The sequence below is a fragment of the Panthera leo genome, chromosome F2, assembly GCF_018350215.1.
Source record: "Panthera leo isolate Ple1 chromosome F2, P.leo_Ple1_pat1.1, whole genome shotgun sequence".
Classification (NCBI taxonomy): Eukaryota; Metazoa; Chordata; class Mammalia; order Carnivora; family Felidae; genus Panthera; species Panthera leo.
In genome coordinates, this window is record NC_056695.1 from 32,645,139 (window position 1) to 32,666,317 (window position 21,179).

Consider the following 21,179-nt stretch of genomic DNA (forward strand, 5'->3'; position numbering starts at 1 on the left):
GAACTGAACCAGTTGGCTTGGACTCTCGCCTTTACAACTGTGAAAAATAACCTGCTCTATAAACCACCCATACTAGGGGATTTTGTTAATAGCAGCCCAAGTTGATTAATGCATGAAGAAAGAAGGGAATTGTACTGATTATCTGTTCCTTGCTTTACTTCTTGATACTTGGCCTGGCCTGACCAGTGCTCTTTCAGATTGATCATGATTTACACATGGATGTGTCTGACCTCTCATGAACTAAGGTGATGGTTTCTTTTTTTTAACTATTATTATTTTTTATTAATATGAAATTTATTGTCAAATTGGTTTCCATACAACACCCAGTGCTCATCCCGGCAGGTGCCCTCCTCAATACCCATCACCCACCCTCCGCTCCCTCCCACCCCCCATCAACCCTCAGTTTGTTCTCAGTTTTTAAGAGTCTCTTATGCTTTGGCTCCCTCCCTCTCTAACCTTTTTTTTTCCTTCCTCTCCCCCATGGTCTTCTGTTAAGTTTCTCAGGGTCTACATAGGAGTGAAAACATATGGGATCTTTCTCTGTATGACTTATTTCACTTAGCATAACACTCTCCAGTTCCATCCATGTTGCTACCTAAGGCCATATTTCATTCTTTCTCATCTCCACATAGTATTCCATTGCATTTATAAACCACAATTTCTTTATCCATTCATCAGTTGATGGACATTTAGGCTCTTTCCATAATTTGGCTATTGTTGAGAGTGCTGCTATAAACATTGGGGTACAAGTGCCCCTATGCATCAGTACTCCTGTATCCCTTGGATAAATTCCTAGCAGTGCTATTGCTGGGTCATAGGGTAGGTCTATTTTTAATTTTCTGAGGAACCTCCACACTGCTTTCCAGAGCGGCTGCACCAATTTGCATTCCCACCAACAGTGCAAGAGGGTTCCCGTTTCTCCACATCCTCGCCAGCATCTGTAGTCTCCTGATTTGTTCATTTTAGCCACTCTGACTGGCATGAGGTGGTTTTGATTTGTATTTCCCTGATGGTTTCTTTAGACCATAACCCTCTGCTAAATAATGGTTCAATCTATAGCACCTCATTAAATGCTTCACAAGAGATGGCTTAACAATTACTATTACTCCTTATTTATAAAATTTCAATCATTTATTCATTTGTATTTTCCAAAATGATTTTAATTCAGTTTAACACAGAACTTGATTAATATTTCCATTTCTTAACTAAGTTTGAAATGTTGACTCAATAATATCCTTTGATTTCTAATTTATAGTTAAAATCACCAACGTAAAATAATAACTTTTTTGTAGCTACAATTGTTACATTATTTATACTTATATATTTATTTGTTTTTGTTTTCAACTCAACCACTTAATCTCCGGATTAAAAATATTTATTTCTTAGTAGTTAATGGTTCTATTCAAATATAATCACTGCTATTAAGATATTTTAGCTAACATTGTTTGCTTTATAAAATTAATGCAATTCTTATTTTTATAGTAATTTTATTTTTCTATTGCTTACAATAATTTCATTAAATTTTAATGTTCTGCCTGGAACTGTGGAATGGAATACTATCATTTGCTTCATTTTAAAGGCTTTCTATATCCCATTAAATAGCATTTTCAAACCATTTTTATTCCTAAAATACCTCCTATTAATCAACTTTCTGTGAAATTTATCGTATCACCTTTATTATCAGTGAGTTCTTATTGAAAGCAAAGTCTTTTATATCTTTACATTTTTTTACACACAAACTAGTAATTAAAAAGGAAAAGGAAAACTGGGTTTCTTGGTTCTTAGAGGGGGCTACTGCCACAATATTATACACAGTGTCTGAGGCACATAGTTTTAAAAAAGCATAAAGAATACTTGATGTGAATATAATTAATATTTTCAAAACTTAATGAATAGAAAATTTCACCTTTGCACTGAATGTTACTCGTAGTTGTAACAACTGAATTGTAATACTAAGATAGAAGGGCTACTGAAGGACACAATATTTTAATAGTGTTTTTAATTTCTTTATATTCAATAGTTAAATTTTTAATAAATATTGAACAGTACTGAACATTAATATATTAAAATATAATACGTAGACTTAATGAAATGTGCATTTAACAAAGGAAATCAGAGTGATTTTATTATATCTTTAAATAATAATGACTTTGTGTGGTGATATCCCTGGGAAGCTCCAAACACTAGTTAATTTTTTTCTGAGTACAAGAGAATTATGCTATTTCTGTTATTAGTGCCAGTCTAGCTAAGTTCTTAAACTTCATTTCAGAGATGAGAATATCCCTCTCTTATTTAGCTTATGGTCTGATTACCCATTCTTCCTATTCAACCTAATGAATCAGAAAATATTTTGAATGTGGTACTTAAGGAAGAGCTGGAAGGCATCAACATTGCTTTGAGTGAGTTAAAACAACCAGTAACAGGTAGGAGTAGAAAGGTGTTTAACCTTTCTAGAAAATAGCTGAGGATTTACAAGTTTTTTCTTTCCTATTTGACCAAGGAATTTTAGTATTTGCAATGTATCCTTACTAAATTTCTCAAAGTGTTCATCTGAGATATTTTTGTGATCTGAAAAAGTTGGAAACAAGCTAAATGCTCATCAAGAGAATGAAGGGGGCATCTGGGTGGCTCAGTTGATTAAGTGTCCGACTTTGGCTCAGGTCATAATTTCAGGTTTCATGAGTTTGAGTCCCACAGTGGGTTCTCTGCTGTCAGCACAGAGCCAGCTTCCGATCCTCTGTCCCGCTCCTTCTCTGCCCCTCCCCTCCTGGTTCTCTCTCTTTCTCTCTCAAAATAAATAAATAAACTTAATAAAGAAAGAGAAAGAGAATGAAGAAAATGATGGTATAGATTATTACTATGTGATTGTTTAAGTTATATCCAATAAGATTATTTAACAGTGTAATAAAATGGGTATTGAAATAAGTAATGAACTTGGTATGCAGATTTGATGTGGGGTTTTTTTTCGTAATTTACAACTCTTTTTCTCCTAAGTACTGGAAAGAAATGAAAAAGAAAATACAACAAAATTTTAACAGTAAATATCTTCAGGTTGGAAGTTTTTTTTTTCTTTTTTTTTCTTTCATATAGATATACAGTAAAGCCTTAAGTGAGCATAATTCATTCTGGAAACATGCACTTGTATACCAAAGTGAATTTCAAGAACCATTGGCTCAGTTGTGATCATGTGACATTCGGCATCACATACTACTCATATTGCAAGACTTCACTCGTTTGCCAAGTTAAAATTCATTAGAAATGTTTGTTTGTCTTGAAGAACATTCAGAGATCAAGATACTCACAATCCAAGGTCTTACTGTATTTTCCTTCATGTGTACATGTTCCCAAAATATTTTCTTTTAAAAAGCTACCTTTGGGGGCACCTGGGTGGTTCAGTTGGTTGAGTGTCCGACTCTGGCTCAGGTCATGATGTGGTGGTTGGTGAGTTTGAGCCCCACATGGGGCTTCCTGCTGTCAGCACGGAGCCCGCTTCAGATCCTCTATGCCCTTCTGTCTCTGACCCTCCCCCACTCATGTTCTCTCAAAAATAAACAAAACATTTTTTTAAAAAGTCACCTTTAAAGGGGCGCCTGGGTGGCTCAGTCGGTTAAGCGTCCGACTTCGGCTCAGGTCATGATCTCGCGGTCCGTGAGTTCAAGCCCTGCGTCGGGCTCTGTGCTGACTGCTCAGAGCCTAGAGCCTGCTTCGGATTCTGTGTCTCCCTCTCTCTGACCCTCTCCCATTCATGCTCTGTCTCTCTCTGTCTCAAAAATAAAATAAACGTTAAAAAAAAATTTAAAAAGTCACCTTTAGATTCTTTCAGGAAGTAGGTTGAGATTTAAGAATCAAATATTCATGGGGCACCTGGGCGGCTCAGTTGGTTTGGCATCCGACTTGGGCTCATGTCCTGATCTCACAGTTCACGAGTTCAAGCCCCGTGACCGACTCTGTGCTGACAGCTCAGAGCCTGGAGCCTGCTTCAGATCTGTCTCCCTCTCTCTCTCTCCGCCCCCCCCCCCACTTGCACTCTGTCTCTCTCTGTCTCTCAAAAAGAAATAAATGTTAAAAAAAGTTAAAAAAATATTTGAATATTCATATAATTATGATATTTATTTTTATGAATGGTAGAGATATGACCACATATGCTTGATTGTCCTGTGGCAAGTGGATATCTGAAGATATTTCACAAGACAGTGTTTTTGAAGTTTTATGAATTCCATTGAAGGATTGTAACTGCCCTGGTAGACATAAGTTATACCTTCCTAAGTTATGGATGGTTTTCTAAAGAATAAATTCAGACTTTTGGGGGGGGACATTCTTTTGATTTATTCATCCAAGAAGAGATGTTTAAATACATTAGCTTATTTCAATTCAGTTTTTTCCCTTTTTGTAGTCATAAATCTAAGCAGTTTTATACCAACTTTTTAAAGGGAGAAATATTCAAGTACATTTAAATGAGTTAAAAAGTATTTGGAAAATAATTGTCTTCTTGTGCATGCTAAGAAATTAGCTATGCTCTTTGAATTTTGTAATATCCTCTAATGATGAATTCAAATATCTTCTTTTTTAAAAGTTTATTCCAACTCATGAAGCGGGAGAAGTCAGATTCTTAACCAACTGAGCCACGCAGATGCCCCAAATATTTTCTGATTCAAGTTTTCTCTAGTCTTTTTTTTTCCAGAAATTACAACTTTAGTTTGTAAACCTTGCAGCATTTGCAAGGTTTTAACCTTATATTATAGAACTTATTTGAGTACTAGTTCTACTGTAGCAGATTATAACATTTAGGGCATGATATTTTTTTCTTACTCATTTTTGTATCCCTTTCATCTTTTCCCAGGTTCTTGAATATAGTATTATTAATATTGTTAGCTGCCTTTCTTGAATACCTGGGTATTTCTTGTTGAACTTGTTATTTTTTTTCTTCATTCTTTGTTCAATAGGAATATCTGAATAAATCTAAAATTTAAATTGGAAATTCAGGACCATGAAATCAAGAGGAGGATAGAATTTATTGTCCTGTTAATCTTGTCTGCTCCAAATTTTTTTTTCTCTAAAATAAAGTTTAATGTTGTCTTTAATTCATAATTAATGTATCTTTTTTAGATCCAAGGGTAAAAATCTTCTTCAAATATAAGTAAAAGGCTTTAAGTACTCTAAACACATTCTTTATGATTTTATAGAGCATTCACCATCTTAGTGTGATATTTCCAGAAAGAAAATCTTACTCTTATGTTAGTCTTCTTATGGCAACTGTTTGAATTTTTGCTTGTTCTTCTTCTGAAATATATCTAATACCATCATATTTTTTGTAAGTTTCTGGGACCAAAATACCTCCATAATACATAAATAAAACAAATTATTTCTGATTTTTGTTGACTCTATATTTTTGAAAGACCAGAGTCCTGTTAGCCTTTTTGGGTATGGAAAACCACTAAAATACTGCTTTAATTTTAACTAAATAAAATTAAAAATTTGGTACTTCAATCTCACTGGCAACATTTTAAGTCCTCAAAAGTTGCAGAGTTGGGGCGCCTGGGTGGCTCAGTCAGTTTGGCGTCCGACTTTGGTTCAGGTCATGATCTCACGGTCCATGAGTTCGAGCCCCGCGAGTTCAAGCCCCGCGTCGGGCTCTGTGCTGACAGCTCAGAGCCTGGAGCCTGTTTCGGATTCTGTGTCCCTCTCTCTCTGACCCTCCCCCGTTCATGCTGTCTCTCCCTGTCTCACAAATAAATAAACATTAAAAAAATTTTTTTTTAAAAAAGTTGCACAGTTATTCACTATCCTTTTGGATAGTGCAGGTATAGAATGTTTCCATCTTTACAGAAAGTTCTGTGGGGCGACAGTGATTTATAGTTTATTACACAGTAGCCTTCATAAACACTTAACAGTAGCTCCATTCAAACTTCTAGCTTAAAAATGAAGAGACAAGTTCTATATTTAATTTCATCTTCACCAAAAAAATCATTTTTCTCTTGTTATTTCTTTTGTAGCTATAACATCTCCTATTGTTTTCCTGGGTTTTTTTCTTACAATGTAAGCAATTTTTCCAGTGCCTCAGAGCTCCCTGATTTTTTCTCTTTATCAGTGGTTTTCAATAATTTGATCTGATGTGTCTGGGTGTGGTTTTCTTTCTTTGTGTTTATTCTGATTGGAGTCAGTGAGATTCTTGAATCTGTGGGATCATATACTTTTCATCAAATTTGGAAGATTTTTGGCTATTATTCTTTTGCACATTTTTACCCCTGTGAGACTCCAAGTATATTACATTAAATAGCTCGATAGCATCATATGACTCGCTGAGGCCCTTATTTTCTCAATGTGTTATCTCTATGACACGCCTTGGACGTTCACTATTTCTACAACTTCAAATTCACAAATCCGTTCTTCTGCAGATTCTTATCACCTGTAATATCCACTAAGTGTGTGTGTGTGTGTGTGTGTGTGTGTGTGTGTGTGTGTGTGTATATGTATACATACATTATTTATTTTAGATATAATCTTCATCTTTAGACATTCCCCTTGATTATTTTTTTATATCGCTAATTTTTCTCCTAGTTATGGGTCATATTTTCTGATTTGTGAGATATCTAGAAATGTTTGATTGGATACTGAAGATTTTGTATTTTATGTTGAGTGCATCTGAGTTTTATTTTTTAAAGAAGTATTACACGTTGCTCTGGTAGACATTTATTGTTTTTGGTTTATTTTGAACATCTTAAGATTGTTTTTAAGTTTTATTAGGGTGGTCCCAGAGTACTTTTCACTGTAGGGATCATTTATCCCCATCACTAAGGCCTAGCCCTTATGATGTCTAAACTTAATGCTCTAGGGGCCAGTTTGGACACTCCACTGTTGCTGGTAGAAACTGTGATGATACCCATACTTTTATGGGTCTGGAAATTCACAGCCTCCAATAACTTTTAACCAACCTCATAGACACTCACCTTTTGCATGCATATTCTAGGAACCAGCATAGATTTAAAGGATCCCTAAGCCTATTTCTGGACTTGTCTGTCTTAGCTCTCTTCTTTCTAGAAATCTGCCTCAAAAATTCCTGCCTCCTCAGACTCCCTGAACTCTGATTTCTATTGCCTCAACCCAGTGAGAGAGCTGTCTGTGTTTTCAGTTGCACACACATGCACACATACACATGTATCTCAGCAACGATGACCTAAAATATGTTTCTTTTCACTGAGATGTCATGGCCCCTGCAGTACCTGTGGTTTAATGTCCAAAAACAGTTTGTTTCATCTATATTAGCTTGGTTTTAGAGTCAGGAGTTAGAATCAGGAAGGTTAATTTATAATCTCCTGTTATTACATTATGTCTGAAAGTGGAAGTCCTTCTTCAACTGATTGAAGATTCATGTAATGAAGAAGTACAGCTAAATATTACACTATGAATGAAGACTTGATTTTGCAGAGAATATTGAAATGTTAATATACAGCACAGTGACGAAGCTGTATCATTTTAAATACTGCTAGAAACAGACAAGTAATGTTTGTGTGAGAAAACAGACACATACAGATTTTAAGGTGATGAAGAGTCCGTAGGTAGAATTACACGATTGGCAATTTGGAATTGCCGTTTCGAGAGTCATTTACATAGAGTAAAAGGACAGAGTCAGAGAGAGCATGCGGATATTTACGGTGAGAAGTCGAGTACAGCTATGCCGTCATCTTCAATTTGACCACTGGGCTCTGTCAGCCATGGGTCTGACCTAATCCCACAGTTCTTGAGTTTGCATTTTAACCAGTTTGTCCCTTGTCAGGAAATAAAACATCAACCATAGTAATTGTTTTTACTTGAAAGTAACTGATATTGCTAAAAGTATCGATCACATAAGAGCAAAAAGAAAATAATAGTATTGCTATGGATTACATTATTGATGTTGGCTTAGAGTGGTAAGAAAGATAACAATCTATCGATTCTGAAGCCCCCAAAATGGATATTTAGTTTGTTTTTCCTTCTCAACGTTATTAAAATACACTAAATTATATGAGAAAGCTAAACATTTAAAATATATATGTACACCTTAATTTTTCTTTTTAAAAATTGATTCTCAAAGCATTTGTCTTGAAGTATGTAACAGCTCATGTTGCAAAATGGAAAAAAATCATCAGCTTTCCTTTCTTTCAACCCTAACCTTGAATAATTCATAAACCAACCACTTAAATCTAGCTAAACTGAAACAAAACAAGGCAGCAGCAATATAATCTTTGTTTTTAATGATGCCATACTCTTTTTATGTGAATAAATACATGTTTATGAACTCAACCTTGATTTTAAAGAGATATATACAACATTGACTGTCCAATATTTAGTAAAATTTTAATAATCCAAGATAATTAACAACTTAATTTGAAACATTTTATGTTATTTGGTTGCTCTTGATCTCAGAAGTAACTGGCTTAAATGCATAGTCAGTTTTCAGACATATTCAATTACAAACCTTTAAGACTTCTACCATTTTAATGCTCAACTTAAAATGTCATTTGAAATTATAAAAAAAATAAGATGGACTTATTAATTGTTTTTATAGCTATAAGTTTTTAAAAGAAATTACTCCTATAAAAATATATCACTGATAAAAAGTATTAATAAGCTAATATTTAACAATGATCATCAGTATCCGAGATTATATCCTTGTTGAAATTTTATTTTTACCACACTGACTTTTTAAAAATGTTAGTCACTTTAGAAGAAGATGCTTATCCAGAAAAGAAAGGAAGGGAGGGAGGGAGGGTAGGAAGGAGAGAGGAAGGAAGGAAAGAGGTGCTTAACAAATATTGTTGAATAAATGAATGAATGAATAAATGTTTAAAACCTTAAAAAAATAAATCTGTAAGTGCTGGAATGCTTAGAAATAAAAGTTTCATTGAGTTTAATTAAGCACAATTAAATACTCTGCCAAGCTCAGAAAACAATTTTAGAAATACTGGCAGTCCTTAGGCAACATAGGAACCGTTAGTTTAATGAATTAAAAATGAGTTTGAGAATACAAATTTCAACACAGATACCCAGTCCACTAATTTGCTGATCATTGATAAAAACTAGCCACATGTGCTGCCTTCTTTTTTGTTGTTGTTGTTTTTTAAAGCAACATATGATATTGGTTCAGTTAGAGAGAAGCTATGGAATTAACTCTGGTTAAATCCCTTACTTCTATAGTCATGTTTTTCTTATGTTAAAAGTTTAAATTAATTTTTAAACCCTTTTTCTCTTCTACAGCATTTAGTGCAAAGAATTGTTAGTTTCTGATAGAAGGGTTCTGATAATGAAATAGCCAATATATGTACCTTTCACAGAAAATGTAGAACTAAAAATGTATGTTCTCAGCAATAAAAGGCGGATTCTTCCTCAAACTTGCTTCTGAAAAAGTGAGAGACTTAAAATAAAAATGACAAACAGTTTAGTCATTATTCAGTCCTGAATTTGGAATAAATAAGTCAGGAATTTATTTATGACTATATGCTAAGAGTTAATAGTGTTTTCTTACTGCATTTTATAATGCAATGTTCACTTTTTATATTACTAAATTTTCTTCTCAAGAAGACCAGTAATAATTAGGGATCTGAGGTTACCTGGTACACTATTGAAAAATTGTTAAAAACCAGTAGTATCCATTCAATCTAATTATTTTCCTCTTGATTGTTTTTCTTTGTTTGTTTAAGGATTAAAACAAGGTGAGCCAACCATGACTGGCAAAACACAGACCAGCAATGTCACCAATAAGAATGACCCCAAGTCCATCAACTCCCGTGTTTTCATCGGCAATCTAAATACAGCCATTGTCAAGAAAGTTGACATTGAAGCCATATTCTCAAAGTACGGAAAAATAGTTGGATGCTCAGTTCACAAAGGTTATGCGTTCGTACAGTACATGAGTGAGCGGCATGCGAGAGCTGCGGTGGCTGGAGAAAATGCCAGGATCATCGCCGGCCAGCCACTTGGTAAGTCATGCTCAGTTATGGTTCTCACATGAGTGCTCCAGTCTTTGCACATATCTGCCTATTTTTAGTTTTACTATTAAGCCAGCCCTGCCATAGTGTCTACCTCCTATTTAACCAGTTATAATGTTTGCATATTTGTAATTTACATTACTTTCTTGTTTTCGTATTGTTTTACGTGGTTCTTATTTTCTCTACAAAATATGATTAGTTCTGCTTTGCAGTATTTGTTGCCCCCACCAAGCCTAACAGGGCAGGGAAATAAAAAATATGCATCATGTGTAACTTTATTTGACTTGAAATGGTTTCTATCTTCCAGGAAACACTATGCTAAGAAAAAAGTAACTCTGCTTTGTAGCCTTTGCTCTGAGGGCTAACATTTTCCTAATTTCCTGTTTTTATTGTTAGAGGAGTAGCAATAGAAAATAGCAAACAGAAGTCAATCTTGAGAACTGGGAAAGGAATATAAGCCAGTCTTTCTTATGTACTATGGAATCCTGTACATCATGCCTGTTCAATCATGTGTAATAATCAGATATTTGTCTAAAGTCCAAGGAATACTACAGGTTTTTTTTCAAAGGAAAGAATACAGTCTGAAGTAAAATGCAAATATTTAGGAGGAACTATATTGTAGTAAATATGCAGATTAAAAAATAAAAATTACACAATGTATTTTTCTACATGAGGAAAAAGCAGAATTAATACATCAGTGATCCCTTAGTGTATGTTTCTTACCCTGTCCAGATTCATATTTTAAATTGATTGCACAACATCTTCTCTCAGCTTTATATGCCCAGAAAAAAACTCATGGTTGTTCACACCCTTAACTTCCTTCATTCCCAGGCTTCTCCATCAAGAGAAATGGAACCTTCACTTAATCCAGTTTTGCAGACAAAAACTGAGGTGTCAGCTCTGATTCTTCTATCCTCCCCATACTCCAGATACAACGCATCATCATGTTTCATGCCTTTGATATATCCCAAACCCAGTTGCCTTTTAGATGGGTACTGATAGCCATCCATTCAGGCCACCATTATATCTCACCTGGACTACGGAAGTAACCACCTAACAGTCTGCCTCTTTCCACTCTGGTCAGTGTCCCTTTAAAATGTACATGTGATGATACTCTTCAAACCCTAATGCTTTTCCATCTTACCCAGGGTAAGATTTATATTCTTTACTCTACCTCCAATGCCTCACATCTTTAACTTCATCTCCTCCTCTCTGCCTTCTTGTACCACATCAGTAATGCTGATCTTGATATGCCCCAAATGTTCCAAGATTGTTCCTGCCTCAGAGGCTTTGGAATTACTATTCCTTCTGCTCAGAAGATAGGTCTTTGCTAATAATTTATTGCTCCCTGCTTGATCGTGTGCTGTACTCAAATTTTCCTTCCCTGGAGAGGCTTTTCCTGACCAACCTAAAATAGGATAGTCTTCTGCCCTCTTGCCTACATGATCTGTTTCATTACTGTACTTTATATTTTTTTCACAGCCCTCATCGGTATCTGGGATTACATAATTTATCATGTACCTCTCTCAGGTCCACGGACCTAAAGATGAAGGAGCATATAAAAGAAACAAGCTAAAAGCATAGACAAATCAAGTTAGAAGAGTGTTAAGAACATTGTATTATCAAGTCACATAATTATAGTTCTGAAAAATATTGGGGAGGGCAAAAAATTCAATAAAACAAGAGTGAAGTCTGAAGTAATAATCTTGAAGGGAAAAAAGGATTTTTACATAAGTACTTGCTATAGACTCACTTATAATGACTAACCACAAAGAATATAGTTTTTATACCTTTCTCTAATTCATGTTTTAATATTTTAAAGAAAGGTAAGGCTTTACAAAAGACATTGGTAAGTTTTTCATTTGTTCCTTTGTATTTTCCTTAATGTCTCCATTCCACTTCTTACCTTGAAGTGGGAATTTTCTGACCATTTTTGTTTTCCTAAGTTGAATTTTTTTTAACGTTTATTCCTTTTTGAGAGACAGAGCTGAGTGGGGAGGGGCACAGAGAGAGAGGGAGACACAGACTCCAAAGTAGGCTTCAGGCTCTGAGCTGTCAGCACAGAGCCCCAGCCGGGCTTGAACCCACCTGAGCTGAAGTCAGAGGCTTTAATCAACTGAGCCAGCCAGGCACCCTCTAATTTGAAATTCTTATTTCAGGGCCTCATTCGAGCAAATGTCAAAGAAATGCTCATTTATTGTCTGTATCCTGACTGTTATGAAGCTAGTACATACTTATAAAAATGTACTTAATTATTATTTAAAAAAATTAATTATCACTATAAGGTCAATTAAAATTTCAATTCACCAGGGAGCCTGGGTGGCTTAGTCAGTGTACTGTCTGATTCTTGATTTTGGCTGAGGTCAGGATCTCCCAGTTGCGAGACCAGGCGTGTTTGGCTCCATGCTGGGCATTGAACCTGCTTAAGATTTTCTCTCCCTTTCCCTTTGCCCCTCCTCTTCCCTCCCCGCCCCCCACCACTCATGCACTCACACTCCCTCTCTCAAAAAAAAAAAAAAGTCCTATTCACTTACTAATGAACAATAGCTAATTTTTCAGAGTCCTGTTTTTTTCTCCCACTGCCCAGTTGATTACTCTCCTTTTGAGAAGAATGCAATGGAGGAGGAGAACATCAATACTAAAAATTGTGTGCCTTGCTTAGAAAACCCAAAGAAAAAAATGATGACACCAAATCACTATGCTTTGAGAGGCACAGAATTAAATTGTACTTCTAATAAGATATCATTTCTCATTTCTAATCATTTGTCTCAGATCCTCTCTTTGTTGTGTCCTCAGGTTAAACTCTGGAGCATATATCTTGATCAGCCATAATCACCTTTTCTGCCTGAATCCAAGTTAAAGACTTTCTTCCTTCAGTTGAAATCTGGTCTTTCACTATTTGTGTCTAAGCTGAATGTCTTTTTATACAAAGCAAGGGCTTTATAATAGCTAGTAACTGCTTTTCAGGTCAAATGTCTGAATTTCCCCCACCTTTTCTTGAACCATATTGCTAGAAATTCAGGCAGGTTTTCCAGTTGTTCCCTATAGGGAGCTGGTTCCCCAGTCAAGTCCTGAAGAAGACTCTGAGTTTTCCAGAAGGTATATCCATTATATATACCTTTAAATATTATACCTTTAAATTTTTACCTTTAATATTTTACCTTTAAATATTATACCTTTGTTTTTTTGTGACAAGGGAAAACAGGTTTAGTAAATCACCTGCTCCTTGAATTTTTGGACTCTCAAATAAACCCTTTATGATTTGTAGCCCCCACCAAGCCCTACGAGCACTTAATTTGAAGTGAATTGATTATGGATTAAATAATAGACCACTGTCATATGAAATTGATATTAGCTTCATGTACCCACAACCTGTCTAAGCATTCTTTTTTCTCTTAGAGTAAGAAGAAAATTCATTGTAATGAAGCCTTGCACTGGGCTAGTATGTTACCTTTATTACTTTATTTGATAGCAACACATATTTAAATACCTTCTTCTAGAGAGAAGCCATTTTTTCATATCACTACATGTTTAAATATCTTTATGTACAAATTAGAGATTAAACATCAGTAGTACCAGGAAAAATTAAACATTTTATAGAATATGTGAATTCTTATAGTTCTATGGAAGTTATAAGGGTGTCCTTAAAGTGACAATAAGCTACGAATATGATGAAATCCAGCATTTACTAAATGTAAATATTAATGGCTGTTTTGACACGAAAAGATTTTAACTTGGAAAGTAGTAGGCTGAATTGTCTCTTACTGAGAAAATAATCCATCAGCAGTTTGACAGACAGATTAGTGTGACATAAAATTAGAAAGGAACATGTGCTAGGAGCCTGCTGAAAGAGTTCAGGTTTCCAATTATGGAAATGAAGAAGGAAAAATGAGGAAAGGTAGGTAGGATCAATAAGACTAAATAGCTAGTTGGTACAGTGAGTGAGACAGAGACAATGAGAAACAGAAGAATCAAGAATGATTCCCATTTTATGGGTTGAGTTTTCTATTGGATAGTCTTGGAGATCACTAGGAAGATGGATAATGATTTCTTAAGGGAAAAGGTTTTTTTTGTGTAAGACAGTGAGTGCAGGAATGAATAGATGTATTAAGGTTGATGGGCATGCTTGAAGATATGGAAGCATATGTATACAGTACCTGTACATTGAATACACAAGTCCAAGTTGACAGGAGAGATTTGGACTGAGTAGAGATTTGTATGTCACCAGTATAAATGGTGTTGAAGCTATAGAAATGGGTAAGCTGACCCAAGGAAAATGTATAAAGAATATTGGCTAAAGATGGATCTGTGGAGAAATATGCCCTCTGAAAATCTAAATCTAATCTACTTTCTACACAGCTGTTTCATCCCCCAGCTCTACGCTATAGTTAACCCTGGCCTATCTAAACTTCCTAGAGTGGATGACTGCTTTCTTAGCTGTAGATTCCTCAAGTCACCTCCATTCAATGCTACTGATTTGCAAACTTCGAAGGCCATGTGTGCAAATACTTTTATTGATTCTAATATTTAAAAATATCATTTATGAGAGCTTAAGCATCTTATCTTTAATGCTTAAGTTTCTTTCCATATTAATGTCTTCTATACCCAAGGCCATCTGCCCAGCTAAGTAGCAGAGAAAACTTTATCTACCTTGCCAGGTTTCATTGTCTGTCTTTAATAAAACTATTGGAAAATATAGAAATGTTCCTCAGAGCAGATGCAAGTCAACCATTATGGATCCAGGAAGGATAATTCTACTCACTTGACTACATTAGTACACCTGAAGATTTAAGACCAATAATTCCATATATCTGTATTATTAAACCTTCTGTGTCTTTGGACTTTTACCATGGAATCTTTTACCATGGAATCATCATCAAATTCTGAATTGAAATCCTAAATAGTATATATTTTGTATTCTTTTCAAGTTCATGTAAAATGAGAATTTATTTTAAAAGTTGCTGAATCCAACCTAAAAATTACAATGCATAGAGTAACTAAGGGTGCTGAGAAGTTGGAGCTCAAAATACTGGAACTCTAATCTGAATTTTGAAAGTAGGTCACAGTCTAAAGTCTTGATTAACTTCTCTCTCTTGGACTTTTTTTTCTTCTTGTTGGCAGAGATTTCTAAATTCTATACCATAACAGGGGAAAAGTGCCAAGAAATAGTTCAGTGATCCATCCATTTTATCAACATGTTAATGAACCCAAGAAATGTTTTTATTGAATGCAAAGTTTGTTTCCTGAGGTCATTTTCCTTAAAGACATATAACAAATAAATGAATAACTAAGACATAGTACTTTTTCCTTGGGTTTAGACTTCAATATATTCACTACTCCAGAGCAATTAAACAAAAACAAACAAAAATACTTACTTCCTCAAACTGTAAACAATGTCTCTAGTTTTTCTTTTTTTATTAGCCTATGATCAAGGCATGTACCAGAACTTCTTGTGAGGTAGACATGTTTCCTTCTTCTCCTATTTCCATGCAGTTTTCTTTAAAGTTTATGCCTTTGTCTCTCATTTCACAGTTCACTCCTTCAGACTTTGGGGCTCTGTGACCCCATGCCGAGTTCTGTCCCCAGGCTGTGACACATGTTTCAATCACGCTCTCTTCTTTTCCCGATTGATGTGTCTTCATTCCCAGGTCATAGTTAGCCGATAAATACCCTTAATCATATGTTTGGAGCTATGATAATTGAACACATTAAGTGATTTCAAATAAATGAACTGGGTGGAGAGATGGATTGTTGGTCTTGCTACTTTCCAAACACTAATCACAGCATACCCTGTGGGTGTTGTACAGAAAGGGAAACTTGGCTGTAACTTAACTCTAATTGCTTTTATACGTGTTTAGTTCTTCCACATGTCTTTTGTACCACAGTATAAAAAGGATATCCCCTTTTTATCCCTGGATTCATGCCTCTGATACGTCATGGAGGATTGCTGAGCTTTCTGTGGCAAACAACAATTGATTCCATTTTGGCTCACATTCGTTAGGATTCTTAAAAAACCAGAATCCAGCTATGAAATTATTCTGAATAATTTTTGTAAAAAAACACAGTTTCTGTAAGGTAAAGCTCCTTATAAAAGTGTATCTCAGTTTAGTTGTTCAATAAAATTTAAATTTAAAAAGGTGAAATACTAATATAACCTTCCTTTAGTATTTCATGAATTTCGCTTTTAAGTTTTGTTAATATTGGAAATATTTGTTGCATTTTTTAATCTAAGTTTGGTCATTGCAGATTTTTCTCTCAAACACATTTTACGAAAGTTGAAACAAACTCTTCAAATGTTTAATACTGACAATTTTTATATGAGAGGTCATGCATAAAGCATTCTTTTGTACAAAAATATCATGCAGAGGTTGGAGACTAAGTCTATATTAGTGCAAATTTCTACTGATTACACTGGCTTGATTACATGCATACTATAAATAAACATTTGTGATTTTTTTTAAGATTATTTCACTCTTATGATGCTTGCAAAAGACACAATAATATATGAACTTAAGATGTCAGTAATTAATAGTAGGAGGAATGCAAAGCAAAAACATAATTTATCTATAGAAATCATCCTTGCTCTGAAACCTGAATACAGGTCTCTGTTGGTGAAGAGCAAAGTCTAGTTTAGAAAAAGAATATGTAAAATAGAATTAAACTAATTTCATTACATTATAAATGTCTTGCAAATGCTGAAGGAATTCAAAGAAGAAACATGATGAATACATCGTTAATTTTAAAGTAAATCTGGTGGATGGGATGCCTGGGTGGCCCAGTCGGTTAAGTGTCTGATTCAACTCAGGTCATGATCTCAGTTTGTGAGTTCGAGCCCTGTGTCAGGCTCTGTACTGTCAGCTTGGAGCCTGGAGCCCACTTTGGATTCTGTCTCTCTCTCCTCTCTCTCTCTCTCTCTTTCTCTCTCTCTCTCTCTGCCCCTTCTCTGTTTGTTCTCTGTCTCTGTCTCTCTCTCTCTCTCAAAAATAAACATTAAAAAATTTTTAAATAAAAAAATAAAAAAGTAAAGTAAATCTGGTAGATATTCTTAGTCTTAACCATGAAGGAAGTAATGGAAATGCAGTGGTAGAAAGGAGGATCCTGGAGATCCATAGTGAGTAAGAGGAAAGAAGAAAAACACAGACAAATTCTTATAACAGTCTATGAAGCATGCCTTAGGAGTGATGGATTTCAAATGTGTTTTATCCTCAGCTACCATCTTGCATGAAGAGTGATCTTTTTGAAGTACAAATCTCATGATGTCACCCTCTAATAAAAACTTTGAATGATTTCTCATTGTTCTCAGGAAAAAGACTGAGACCATTGCTGTGGCCTACAGGGTCCTCTGTGATTTATTTCTCACTCATCTGCAGACTTACATCACCACCCTCCCATGTGTTCTATCTAAATTGATTTCTCTCAGTTCTTTAAACAATTCATATTCTTTCCCTTCTCTGGACCTTTGCACATGCTATGTGAGACAGTGTAGAACGTCCTTCCCTACTAAGTTCCCTACCATCTCACCTCATTCCCCACTTCTTCACTCTGTTCACTTAACTATTCATCTTTCACATCTCAGATTAAATATCATTACTTTAAGGAAACCTACTTTGATCCCTCAAACATAGTGGGAATGTTTTATTTCCCTTTCTAGCACATATCTTCTTTTCAATTATGTTTCTATATGTACTATTTTGTAACTGGTATCTGTTTCTTCCCCCTCTTAAGCTAAGTACCTTGAAAGCCTTGACTATTTATGTTTATATTAAACTTCTTAGCACTTAGCAGAGTGTTGATACTTCCATGGTAAATGGTGAAGGGTTGGATGAATGCTTGGATGATTGGAGGAACATCAATTTCACTAAAGGGCTTTTTCTTCCATTGAAAGAGCAACACAAGAAGATGGAAACAGAAAGGAAGAAGGAAAAGAAAGAATGGAAAGGGAGGAAAGAGAGGAGGCGGATAAAGAAGGAGAAGGAGAAGCAGCAAGTCCCCTGGAAAGCAAGTAGTTAACAGATTGGGATTGCTGTAGAGAGAAAGCACAGTGGTCGCCTTGTAAGGCAACTAGATATCCAATGGTCTCTCTGAAGTCAGACACCCCCAAGATAGTTATTAAATAGACCGGGTTCATTTTTTTTCTAAACACATTCTAGTCTTTAATAAGCATCAGATGTTAACTCATATATTTTTGCAAAGGTTATAGTGAATGATACATTGGTTTAAAGAAAGATTTATTTGTGGGGAACTTCTGCTACAGTCCCCAAAATGGCATCTTCTCATAGTTTTGTCTTATTAATAGCTACTACATATTTACCCAGTACTGTATCATTCTCAAACCTCTTTAACCACAGATTCTCTTCTTTTCTTCCTCACAACAATGCTGAGAGGTAAGTAATATGAGTATTTATGCCTATTCTGCTGGCTAGGAACTGAAGCTCAAAGAAATTACCTTGCGTTACATCACACAAGTGGTCGTATAGGATATCAAGCTCAACATATTATGACCCTAATTATTTTCACTCCTGATTCTTGCCATCAATTCTTTCCATATCAGTATATCGGTACAGTAACTGTAGATATTACCATCTAAACCAGGCTACTTCTGAGAGTGAGAAGTACTATTAATGATCATGCTGTGAAATCAGGTATAAACCAGGATGGTTCTGGACAGACTTGAACTGTCTGTCCTTGAAGAAGAGACGGGCTGAGGGAGGAGGCTCTGTTCTCTTTCATCCAGGGACCAGGCCGTAGGAAGTTCTTTTAGTGAGTGACTACCATAGACCTGGAAAGAAGTCATATCAGCAGACCGTTGAAAAGTGAGGGAGGATGATGCTTTGGCAGTTTTGTAGTTCAAGCCTGGAAGTGGTGCTTATGTGCCATTGACATGGCTAGGTACAAGCGGGCCTGGGCAGCCATTCTCACCAGCAGCCGTATAGATGGGTGGCCATCTTTAGTGAGCAGTTAGCTTCTTTGCTGTATGTAGTTGAATAACATGAGGAAGTTAATCACTAAGAATCTACTTCTGTAAAATAGAAATAGTAGTGCTTAGTTCATACTATAATGCAGAACTCATGTTTGTAAAGTGCTTAGAACCTTACCTGCATGTGGTATACATCTTGGGGTAAAAAATTTGTGTATGGATATTGTGGCTTCTAGTACTAAAAGAAGTCCTCTCCTTTTTTTTTTTTTTTTTTTTTTGGCTGTAAGATTCTAGACAGATTTTGAATAGACGGTGCAGGCAGTCCGTAATGGTAGTGTCAGTAATTGCTGAGAACAAAAGATTAGTTAAACTGATTACAGGTCTGATAGGAGGTGACTCAAGGGAGGGAGAAATTTAAAATCAGTGTTAGGCAGAATTTAAGATCAGTGTTAAAAGCATGGTCAGGTATGGAGAAATAATTCCAGGTGGATGAAACATTGTACCTGGAGTCCTAATTTGGGCAGAAGTGAGTGACCCACCCTGTGGATGAAGAAGTGGTCTCATGGAGAGGAGTAGAGGGAGGTAAGATTGATGCCAGGCTGTGAAGGGTCTTGAATGTCATACTTATGACACCAAGTGTATAGAAATACAATACTGTGTTCATTGTAATGAAGATTGGCTTCAAAAGAATATCTTTTCTTTGTTAACTATTATTTGATTTGCTGGTAATGGTTTAATTATGTGGCATACTATTTAATATGCACATTAATTTCCTCTCACTGCTGAGAGGTTCATTCACTTCTTCACTTAATTGTCAATTATTAATTTTCTATTCTAGCCTGGAAATTGATTTGGGTGAGGTCCTCTGGGAATACAGACTACACTCAGAGTTAGTGTAATTGTCACAAGCTATTTGCTGAATAGTTTATATTTATTTATTGTTGTTGTAATATAATTATCTGTCATTAAGTAGCGTGGTGTTTGCATGTTTTGCAAGTTTTGGTGAACTTTACATAGCAATATATGTCTTTAGAACAGTGTTTCCTAACCTTGGCAGTATTGAAACATTGGGACTTTGGGGGCCATTCCTTTGTGTTATAAGATGTTTAGCAGCATCTCTGATTTCTCTGTACCTACTAGATGCCAGTAGCACCCCCTTCCAGTAGTGACAACCAAAAATGTGTCCAGATACTATCAAAAGTCCTCTGAGGGCCAAAATCACTACTGGTTAATAATCACTACTTTAGAGCAATTGTAACAAAATAAACTCCATTAATTCATAAATGTTATAGTAGTTTTAGTCAAAATAAAGTATATGAAAACAATGCTTTGAATTATTTTGAAAATAATTCATAATTTATAATAAGAACACATCTTTTCCAGTTATTCAGAAAACAAAACGCAGTATGTACCTTTCATAGCAATTATGTTCATGACTATAGCTTACCATTTATATCACCAGTTTGTTTTAATCCTTAAACACAAACACAGAAACAAATCGATCTGTCTGTATAGTTGACATTTTATAGGTTTACTGATTTTAAGCATAAAACAACAACAAAAAGACTTTTTTTTAAAGTCCTTTCCCTTCACATCTTGAATATAATGCCTTTTAGAGATGTGATTTTTGTTTTCATTCAGTCCTTCCATTCAAACATTTCAGATCACCACTAAAAATTATGAAAAAGAAAGCCTTGGAAAAATGTTAAGTGAAAAACAGTTCTGAGACTACTCAGATGCGCAGATGATGTTCAAGTATTTATTATTTAACAGTACCACTAAAAGCTTGGTAAAACAAAGAAAGAATTGCAGCCTTCCTAGGTGATGTTTTCTCTAACAGATACATTAGTTCTACCATTATATCTATTCTACTTCATTTTGGTAACTATTATTCTCATGCAGATACTTTTAGGTACAATTTAGATACAATGTCTGAACGTCTAATAAGGATAGATTGATGGCCTGGGCTGACATGATGAGTACAAATAATCATTTTGCACAGTGCAATCTGTTGCAAAACCCTTTGACAAGTGCACAGATCTTGTGAGGCTTTCTAACTCTCATAGAAAACATCCAAAGAATGCCGCCAGTACTAAAGAACACTTTAGCAAGGCATCATTATATAAACGTATTACTATTTCTTCCGATAAACAAGTAAGAAAAAACTTTTAGTGTTTGTCTCAATTTCTAACGAGAATAGTGTCATCATACATTCTCAACTTGATAGTTTGACAAAGCTTTCACTTCCCAGGGTATGTATCATAAATTAATCCTTCAAATTAGCTGAAATTTGAGTT

The 21,179-nt window shown here is 35.2% G+C and overlaps 1 protein-coding gene across 4 annotated transcripts in view; it reads left to right on the forward strand.

Moving 5' to 3' along the window:
- RALYL (RALY RNA binding protein like) overlaps window positions 1–21,179 on the forward strand; it is a 704,928-nt gene that overhangs the window by 312,907 nt on the left and 370,842 nt on the right. For all 4 annotated transcript variants that reach the window (XM_042923553.1, XM_042923555.1, XM_042923552.1 and 1 more), the window contains exon 2: window positions 9,678–9,956. In XM_042923553.1, the coding sequence (XP_042779487.1) occupies window positions 9,701–9,956 (256 nt within the window). In that variant the 5' untranslated portion in view covers window positions 9,678–9,700. The remainder of the gene's footprint in view (window positions 1–9,677; window positions 9,957–21,179) is intronic.